At 39.1% G+C, this 10,289-nt stretch overlaps 1 protein-coding gene across 1 annotated transcript; it reads right to left on the bottom strand.

Moving 5' to 3' along the window:
* Positions 1-5,256: 5,256 nt before the first annotated feature.
* On the bottom strand, positions 5,257-9,319 carry LOC112566808 (adrenodoxin-like). The gene is made up of 4 exons (XM_025243177.1): positions 9,114-9,319; positions 8,232-8,344; positions 7,152-7,284; positions 5,257-6,628 (listed from the first exon to the last, which is right to left on the bottom strand). Exons 1-4 carry the CDS (start codon positions 9,284-9,286, stop codon positions 6,532-6,534), a joined length of 516 nt encoding a protein of 171 aa, XP_025098962.1. The 5' UTR covers positions 9,287-9,319; the 3' UTR covers positions 5,257-6,531.
* Between the last annotated feature and the right edge of the window lie 970 nt (positions 9,320-10,289).

The following is a 10,289-nucleotide window of genomic DNA, read 5'->3' as shown; positions in this document are numbered from 1 at the left end:
CAAAGGACCAATCTGTCAACATTATCAGCAATATGTGACAAAGCAAGTACATTTTACACCAAAAATCCTTTACCATACAAACACTGCTTCTTGAACAAATAAACATGAAAGGTTATGAGCCTAATAATCAGCATAGTTCACACACAGCCAGGACTTGCAAGACAAAAAAAAAACAAACCCACAATAAATAAGAGAAAAAAATATTATACTGCCCGAAGAAACCTGGCATTTTAACGCTATCGTACCAGTAAACAGACGGAACTGTCGAAGCTCTGTTACGTTCCACTTTCGTAATCGCAATTTGAGGAAATTCTGACAGCTCCAAATTCTCTCCATTGCTAACGGCTAAAGAATTATCAAATGCAAGCGTTCAGAACTGCTGAGCACGATTTCTACCTCTGTCTGGAAAACTTGTGCATTTATTGCGTTAATGTGTACTCTTAATCTTTTTTCTCTTAGAATGATATTCTGCATTAAATTTGGACATTTCTGTAGTTAAAATCTCAATAACTATGTTAATATAGAGTATGAAAATTATACGTACTGTTATCGAAGCGTCGAACACATGTATCAGTATAGAAATTGACCGCTTGAGAAGCTTTTCTGTTGGGAAAAGTGTAGACTCACACATTTGAAAATGGCGGCTTTGCCTGCACGCATGTGGTCGTATGTAGCACGCCATGGCGAAGAGTCATTGCCATTGTTAGGGGTCACGACCCTATATGTGGGCATGATCTCCCACACTGCCTGCGTACCGCAACGCGGGCGCACGCGTGCGCCCGCGGGCGCCTACGACGGGCGGGCCGTATCGCAGGGAAATTTGAGTGAGCGCACGCGGGCGCACGCGTACTTGCTTGAGAGGTACTACGCCACGGGCGCAAAGATGGCCGCCATGGTTGTAAAGTTTAGACGTGTAGATGATATTTACGGTGGATCTTCTAATAAATAAGTATTTTGCAACAGATAGATATATGCAACGACAAAGAAGGATATTTAAAGTTCAGATTTTATCGTCATGTCTTTCTAGAGATGGTAGATGAATTTGCCTTCGACCTTGAAACTTCGAATCGGGACGACAACAACAGAAAGTCTACTAATCGTTTGTTTTTACGTTATATGCTTGACTACCGCATTGTTCTTTCCACATAATCTTTAATTCTCATGGACTTTTTCCTCTTTTAGTTCCGAAATGAATGCCACTAAAAGTATATTGTTTGGCGCTGCAATAGATTGCTTCTATTAATTCGTCGTCGTTGTCAAATATGCCCATAAACAAAATTATATTCTCTACTTCGCTGTCAGCCGCCATTTTAACAGGCGCCCACGGTGGGCGAAGGGTATCACAGGCTCTCACAGGCGTGAGTGAGCGCCCGCGGGCATCCGCGGTGAGCGCCCGCGTTACGGTACGCAGGGCTGGTTTCGCCTCGGCGAGCGTGGAGCTTGGCTTATGTGCGCATGCGCTGACAGCGCCATGCACGACGAGTCAAGCATTGCGATAGACTGACCCCCTGTATCACAGTCGGATCAAGACAAACTTGGTGGACCCCTTGAGCTTATGGTTTCCGATGCTGCTAGGGGCTGTTGGAGATCTTTTCAGGCCATCTTATTCCCAGAATATGGCGTGGGCATCGGTTGGTAAAGGTCTGGAGCTTGTTGTTGATGGTGTTTGTCATTGTCCAGGTTTCAGAACCATACAGTAGCCTTCACATTAATGCTGAAGATGCGAGTCTTACTGCGGAAGGTTAATGCTTGGGAGTTCCAAATGGGCCTGGCTTTGTTGATGCAGCTTTTGACGTCAGCATCGGCTCCACCTCCCTTGTTGACAATGCTCCCCAGATAAGTGAAGCAGTCCGATTCCAGGATGTTTTCTACTAGAAGTTGGATTGGGAGTCCCTGCTTGTTGTTGATTCTCACCACTTCGGTCTTCTTTCTGTTGACATTTAAGCCAGTCTTCTCTGCTTCCTCTGTTAGCTTGCTCAGTTTGGTTTGTGCATGTTGTTGCCGATGAGATAGGAGACTATAAAGTCATCCGCAAAGTCCCGGTCCTCTAGCTGTTTGAAGGTCCACTGGATACTGGTGTTTTTGTCTTAAGCATAATTCAGTCTATGACCATCAGGAAGATTGTTGGTGATAATATGCAACCCTTTATTACGCTGGTCTTTATTACAAAAGGTTTAGTGAGTTTGCCATTGTGGATAGCTTGGCAGGATGAGTCTTCGTACAACGCCTGGATAATGTTTATGAGCTTAGGTGGAATCCATAGTGGATCATCAGCCTCCAGATGACGTCCCGGTCTTGACCACAGGTTACAAAGTTACTGTTTGTATGCAGACAATGGCCTGCACATAGACAATGCACATACAATCAATAAAAAACAGATGGGCTTACATCCATCTTACTGATGACAATGGAGGGCTGTTTGGTTTGTGTGTGTTTGGGGGGGGGGGAATGTACTTATACTAATCATGCTTTTTTCAACGGCGTGAAGGGGTGAGTTTTACTGCACCAGGGAATGAACTATGCATGAAAGTTAAGAAAGGTATCGTAGAAAATCTTAAGGCCCTTAGAAAGCTGAACTCAAATAACCCAACAGGTGAACAGAAGCGACCTATAGAAAGAACCTTCAGTCTTAATGCTAATAAAAGATGGTACCATCCATCTATGGTATCTTGTTTCGGTTTGTGGAAAAACCAATACCATAGAGCAGTGATGCCCAACCTTTTTTGGCCTGCGGGCCATATCCATTTCGGACAGCCGTGTCGCGGGCCACTTCACCGCAAAAATACAAAAAGGAAAAAAAAAATAGAACGGATACCATTTTTTTTTTATTAGAAACAAGTTGTATTTACCATTAATTACAGAGTAATTAGTGGGATATTTGAAGTTGTTTTCCCGAAACCAACTTCTGAATGTCCGGCCTCATCGTAGAGACACCAAGTCGGAGCACTGAATCGAAATGTTCGTCCATCGAAAAAAAGATTGGGAAACGCCCCTACGTGGGGATAAATACTTCTTATTGCATTTTTTCGGGTTTTTTTTCAGTTTCTTTTTTATTTCTAACATGCGGATTTCCTGCACTGTGGGCAGAAGTTTCACGGGCCGGATATGGCCCGCGAGCCGTAGGTTGTGCATCCCTGCCATAGAGCAGGGGTGGGCAATTAATTTTCCCAAGGGGCCGCATGAGAAATTGGGATGGTTTTAGAGGGCCGGACTTATATAGTTAACTCAGTTTTACCCAATACTGTATATATAGTATATATACTATCCCTTCGCCAGCGGGCGGGCCGGTCAGAGACAGGAGGCGGGCCGGATTCGGCCCGCGGGCCGGCCTTTGCCCAGGTCTGCCATAGAGGATGAACATTTTCTGTTCAGCTGCCCATACTGTGAGACTTTTCAGAAAAAGAATAAACTCTTTCAAACCCATATTATGCAAACAATAGAAGCTTATTTGTCCATTTCTAATAAAGAGTTACAGATATTATATATATTGTATTTATGTATCAGTAAGTAGCTGAGGAAAATAATATGCAATTAAAAGAACTTAATAAAGAATCAATAAGTAGAGCAGATAAATTAATATTTTTTGCAACGGTGGTCACCTCTATATAGACAGGAATATTTTAAATGCAACAGAGCTGATACATGCAAGATAAGTAGTGTGTGCATGGGTTAGTTTAGTTCATTCCTTGTTACTCCTCGAGGAGCATAGGGCCACAACAACACCTCGATCACCAGTGGGCCCGATTTTGGGCAGTCGACTTCATTTGGGCCCATGTGGTTCTGACATCCCTTGCCTCGCTCTCTACTGTTCTTTTCCAAGTCTGCTTTGGTCTTCCAAGTCTTCTCTTCCCCAGAGGGTTCTGATGTTCCAGGTCCCTATCCCAGTTTTTACCTTGGTTGTCAAAAGATAACTCAGCGAGCTGGCTTGACTAATGTTCTTACCATAAGGCATAAGCTCTTCTAGAGAGGAATCTTCCCAACCAGGACTCTGGAAGTTTTCTTTTGTTTTTTTTTAACATGAGTAGGTTGTTAGCCTAAAAAGCAAAGCCCCCAACCTGGAGGGCCAGGGTGCAACATTTTAGTCTGGCCTCTATTCTGACAGACATTTTCAGCTTGGTTAGATCTGCCAGGAGCACAAGGCTCCTTCCAACACAGCTCTATGGATCAACAAGGCTCACAAGCCACTACACCACTAAACGTTGCACCAACTTGTGGTGGGTATGTGTAAAGTTTCAGTGCATGATGGCCATGGACATACTATGTGGAGATGTACATCTGATTATTGTATGCTGCTTTGTATTACCAGTATCTATATATCCCCCATGTCAAAATGACTATGAGCGATTGACATTAAAATGTCATGTCGAATTGGTGAGAGTAGATTATCCAAAAGATGTTATCTTTATTTTGTCCATGCATTTTTAACATGTAGGACATTAAGATTTTTTCTCAAATAATTTACCTTGCCCTATAGATTTGTGTATATTTTAAAAGTATGTACAACTGTACATTCACATTTCCAGGGAAGTCCATATCTCTTTAAAACAAAAAATACAAAAATAACATACATATGCACACACAGGTACCATATGTGTGGTTCCCTCGGTATTTGTGCCCCAGGCAACAGCCTAATGGCAGTATCTTGCAAATGGGTAATTTCAAGCAGGTTTCTTGTGGAAACAGTATTACAAGACTAAACCTTTTCATGTGAAGAGTGAGTTTAAATAATTGTAGAAAACTGTTTGCTGAGATTTTATTTCAGACAGATAATTTTACAAGAATTTCCTTGTCACTATATTGTTCAAGGTAGCTTTCTTTACACGCAGAAACCATAAGGAAAGAGAAAGGGAAGGAAATAACTTGAAAAACAAAAAGCAAAAGGTGTGGAATTGCAGTGAAGAATAAATTAATTGAATGGATAAATCTTAGAAAGCTCCTCTCATTTCAAATAAAGATAAACATGATGGGATGTTAAAAATTGTCGAAGATCTGCTTAGCGTGGCATAATTTTTACAAGGATCTGACCACTTTTTCATGATTTGACTCAACTGTCCAGGTTTGATTAAAAAGATGTTTTTAAAAATTCCAGGACCTGATGTATTTTGTAGAGTAGAATAAATGATCAAAGCTACTAGTATCAAAAGTCTTTGAGACATGTTGGTATATGGGAAGGTCAGAGGTCATAATGTAAATAATGGCATAATGACATCTAAGATTCCACACAAGATTAAGATAAAAATCATTATGGTAACCCAATTCGTTACACTCACTTGTTTATTCTGACACCAGTTCATTCTTACATTCATAACAATTTTAAACGTTGCTAATTACATGTTCTGGAACACATCATCAATTGAAGAATAACATTTGATTTAAAAGGCTTTGGTGCACAGCAGCTTCGTAAATGAAGACATTGTTATATGGGTTCCTGATGTACAGATTTTATTATTACTAAAGCATCGATTCTCTAAGCAGCACACACAAACTATCGAAACTAAAACAAAACTGAAGATTAGGTGGCCAAAAGATGTGCTGTACAGATTACAGCTTTGTTTTAGCCATGAAATACTTTTAAAAAACGTAATTTAAAACCACCTGACACTCTCTTATCACAATTAAACACATCTTAAAAATAAGGCAAATATGCTTGCCAACTTCCATGACAAACTACTGCTTATAATATGATAGATGTAACTGCACATAACCTTTACCCTCGGTTCTTTGCTTATGTCATCTTCTAAATATATTTACATTTGCCTTTAAATATTTTATTATTAGATGGTGTGGATAGACATCCACATGCATACAATAACATAAACTGAGAAAACGTTTTCATATTTTTGATTCTCTTCTCTCGACATCAAGAAACTATATTCTAAGAATTGTAATAGTAATCAAATTTGACTTATACAGGAAATTTCCATTTCTAATGCATGCCACATCGTCAAAAAAAAGCAATTATTGCTATAAAAGGAATGAGACATACAGAATGTCTTCATGTTCCAGTGAGACATTTCTGTCCCTCAAAACATTCTTAAACAGTTTGATAAACAAAAATGGGGGCACAAACAATGCCCAGTAAACAACTATCTTGATGCCCTCCCACATCTCAAAGTGGAATGATTATTGTCATGCACTGAGTCTAACACACTCATGGACAGGTTTTTTTTTTTAAATGTACACAAATCATTAATTCATATAAACAGCTTAGACAGCTGGAAACTTATTTGCTTTGAGCAAGGAACAAATATTAACACCTAAGACATTTTATCCAGAGTGCCTTCCAGCCAAAGCATTTGACAAGCAATTCATAACATTAAGAAGTACTTTTAAATGATAAGACAAGCTGCTGAAAGCCTTGTAGTTAGTAAGTAGTAGTTAAGATGTCTAGTGCTATGATTTAAACTGACACTGGCATTCTCCCTTCAAAATCCTTGAACATTTAAAACATTGTTTTGGTAATAGTGAAGCATATGAGCATGCATCTGTGGCTTCTTCTAATGAGGTCTGCCTCAGTATTCTTATCAACTGTTAGGAAGGTTCTCGGGCATCTGAAACTCCAGCTGGCACCTTGATCTCCCAACCTTCCATTTCTTTGGTAACAATTACCTGACAGCCAAGACGTGATCTGGTCGAAGAAGGAAAAAATTATTTTATTAAAATCTGCAAAAATGTCTTTAAGTTGAAAACAAGACTGTAAACAATGAATCATAACAAGGCATTCACAGAAAAAAATTGTATTTCAAACTGTTGGAATAAGGAACCAAAGCAATCAATGTAAAGTGTTGATGAAGGTAAACTGTAGAGCTGATTTGTAGCTTGTAATTGGATTTTAAATATGTGAAGAACAGAGGCTGGACATATACTTCATTACCAACAAATGCAAGACCCATGAGCAGCCTACTACAAATGTTACCTGCCTTATCCAACTGCACATTTTATGCAATATTAATGAAAAAGCAACAGGACTGCATGCCATCTTAACTGATGAGTGGATCGAAGTCCCTGAATATACCCGTCAACAGTAGTTTTGTCTGAACATAATTAATCAAGTCGCATTTCCCACTGTTTTTCCCAATGGGTTACCATTGTCGTGAAAACAGATGAAAGGGTCAAAAATCAAACACTGCAAAACTTTAACTAGATCTTACGTTTCATGAAGGTCAAATGCCAGGTCCAGCATATCCAATTCCTCATCTGTTGGAGGGCTTGGCAATTGCTCAAAGTCTGTCTGCTTGAAAATCAGATGGCATGTAGAGCATGCCAGTGTTCCCTCACAAGCCCCTGCCATGAAGAATTTTGCATCTATAAAGTTCGCATGCTCTGCACTGTGGTAAACGGAATACAATACATTTTTATTATTGCACAATTTGCACTCTTGTAAGAGCTTCACATGTATTTTGATTAATAGTTTAATAAATATTTTTTAAATAGCAAATTTTCTTTTATTAAGGTATAATTTGTTGCTTTTATTTCATACCACATAGCAATAACACAGATGGAGAATTCCAGAAGAAATGAGAAACAGCTCAACATGACAGGTGAGGAAACAAAAGAAAACAAAATTACATGACTATAGCAGTGGCTACTTACAAAATAAGGAGTGAACAGAAAGTTTGATTATTTTATGTACTATGTCAGTTGAAAGGAAAAAACCTCTATGAGGTATCTCACAGTGTCTCCTAGGAATATAACATATTAAGCTAAAGCAAGACTATGGCTGCTTAAGACACATTTAAAGGATTTCCCAGCAGGGAGCATGGGTCTTGCACATGGGACTTCCACCTGATCCTAAAATCAGCAGAGTGCTTTGCCCTTACTGCTAAACTGAGAGGCCATAAAAATATGGTTCTCTAGCAGGTAAAACCTGAAAATGCAATATTTCACCTCAAAAATTTATGTGTATTTATATCTGCTTACTTTCTCAGTTCTGAAGACTTCTATCCATTTTCAGCCTAAAAGTCTGTATGTTACACGATGATCAAAATTGTTAACTTCAGAAATGAGTCATCCTTTTAAACAAACTTCTCTTTTGGTATTTGGTATTACTTTGCAAGCAAGTCACTTAAAACTGGTAAACTTTCAATACAGACTTAATAAAGAGCTTTCATGATCTAATATATTTTACAGAAGCAATGCACTTCAGCTCTAAATCCACCCCCACCTCCAAAAATAAATCCCAATGTAGAGGAACACTGAAAGCAGCTATAAATGAGTAAAGCAATAATTACCAAACCCATCAACGTCAACACTATTTTCTATGATCACATCCAGAAGATTGTCACCAACTTTGGCTTTTGTCTGGACCTTTTCTCCATCAGGCATAAGGAATGTAATTGTCACCCTAAAATTCAGAACAAATCCAATATTCATGCTGACATCCAGCTGGTAATTTTTAAGTTTGATTTACCCTGATACTTGACAATAAAAATTTACTAGATCAAAGTTAAAATGAATAACAGTACAAATAGCCTGCTTTTACCTTTTCCAGACCCCCCCTCCCCCTTCCATGGATCAAACAGGGTAATGCTCATAGAATGTATACTATAAACAATCATAAAATACACTTTAGCTTCACATTCTTTTCTGGCTGAAGAATGTCACTGAGTGGACAGTCTTTCAAAATGCAAACACAATCATGCTTAGCATCACATAAAAATATATAAAATTGCAATGACTGGTTTATAAGTGAAGACGACAGTGGGTGAAGTTGTTTTTTTTTTTTTTTTTAACTATTGCTGCTCTGAGGTAAAAATTAGAAAGAAACCTTTACATTTTTGGGAAGGAGGAAACTTGAATTTTGCAATAAAGGTAATGAAAATCACCCTCCCTGTGCTTTCCGACAAAGCCACAATCGGGCTCAGAGGGGTTAACATGAGTCTTAGTAAATGTCAACTAAAGAAAAAAAGTCATACTAATAATTAAGTCGACCCACTCCCACCACACAAACACATGAGCACCACAAAGTTGTATGCTGCTGCTGCTTTTGACAAACTTTACTCACATTAACTGGTTATTAAAACTTTGAACTTTTAATCGTGAGTGCTTATGCACCAGACTGAAAAGAACATGTGTAGCATCTATAGCCTACAGTAATTCAGCCTGTAACTTACGTTTCTTGTTTTGGTTTCGGAACTGATGAACAAAATCTGCTTCTCTGATGAGTAAAAAATCCGTGATGCTTTACGTGTGATGAAATGGATGAGGCAGTTAAAGCTATAGACCGATTGGAAAACAAAATTCGAGGTACCATCAGACTGAACACCCTCCTGCATGCAGCAGCCATGTTGGATCGAAATACTTCGTCACGTCAGGATCGTGTTACACAACGCGCTCCCGCAGGTAAAGCGCTGGGGAGCGTTACTTAATGCGATCGACAAGGAAGCACAAATGACCGAGACTGAGGAGTCTTTGGCTTAGATGACGTCAGAAGGCAACATCCAATCAGATGGGAATATTAAGTACTGGTGTAAAATAGTAGTCTTGGCTTTAGTTTATCCATCAGTATTTTATGCATGAACATGCATTTATTAAATTTGTCTTTTAGAGGAAGGATGCCAAGAGAGGTGCAGTCATATATTTGGGTCTATTTTCAGTTTTAGCAGCTTCGTTATTTGGGCTTGGGGAGGAAATTGTAGGGTAGTATCCAAGATACCCCAAAGATGTGCAGTATTAAACAACATTTACCCCCTATATACGGAAAAGTAATGGGGGTACCTTTACCCTTTTTTGTAAATATACATATATAACGTATCAACTGCGGGCACCATACAACGCTGAAACCTTCCACTGCACCCCCACGATTTTTGCTTTTTGTTGTTTCAAAGAGTGTAATAATGTTTTGTGTACCTCTGTCTGAGGTGGTCTCTCTGGTTGCATATGATATTTTGTCTTTATTATTAATCAATGGTCATAATAATTAAGGGAAGGGCACAAATAAACAAGGCACGCCATCAGGATTTACTCTTTGCTAGATGCAATAGGGGCCTTTCATTCAAAACACAAACTTGTATCACTGGACTGCTTGCAAACGATTTTTTTTTCCAGTTAACTACTAAAACATTCATTGTTTAGGCTCACCAGGACAAACAGCGGAGAGCTTCGCAAGAGGCTATAAACGTTGGTCTCGGCAGACAGCCATCCAAAATTTTTTTTTGGTTTGTTTTTTTTGTCTTGGCAAAACCCTCAAGACTTTCAGGTGATCCTCTTTACTGTCCACACTCCGTGTGATTTTCCCTCATTCAGTTTATGGCTTTTCCCAAATACTCTTTTAGTATAGGTAATAGCTG

The sequence above is a fragment of the Pomacea canaliculata genome, linkage group LG6 (assembly GCF_003073045.1).
Source record: "Pomacea canaliculata isolate SZHN2017 linkage group LG6, ASM307304v1, whole genome shotgun sequence".
Lineage (NCBI taxonomy): Eukaryota > Metazoa > Mollusca > Gastropoda > Architaenioglossa > Ampullariidae > Pomacea > Pomacea canaliculata.
This window is presented reverse-complemented; position numbering and strand designations above follow the sequence as displayed.

Bases quoted from the DNA above. Each gene is read 5' to 3' on its own strand.
- LOC112566808 (XM_025243177.1), bottom strand. From the start codon at position 9,286: ATGGCTGCTGCATGCAGGAGGGTGTTCAGTCTGATGGTACCTCGAATT. The intron at 7,285-8,231 runs GTAATTATTGCT...TCTTCATGGCAG, and splicing joins TGTTGACGTTGATGGGTTTG to GGGCTTGTGAGGGAACACTG. The intron at 6,629-7,151 runs GTAAGATCTAGT...TTCTTCGACCAG, and splicing joins GCATTTGACCTTCATGAAAC to ATCACGTCTTGGCTGTCAGG.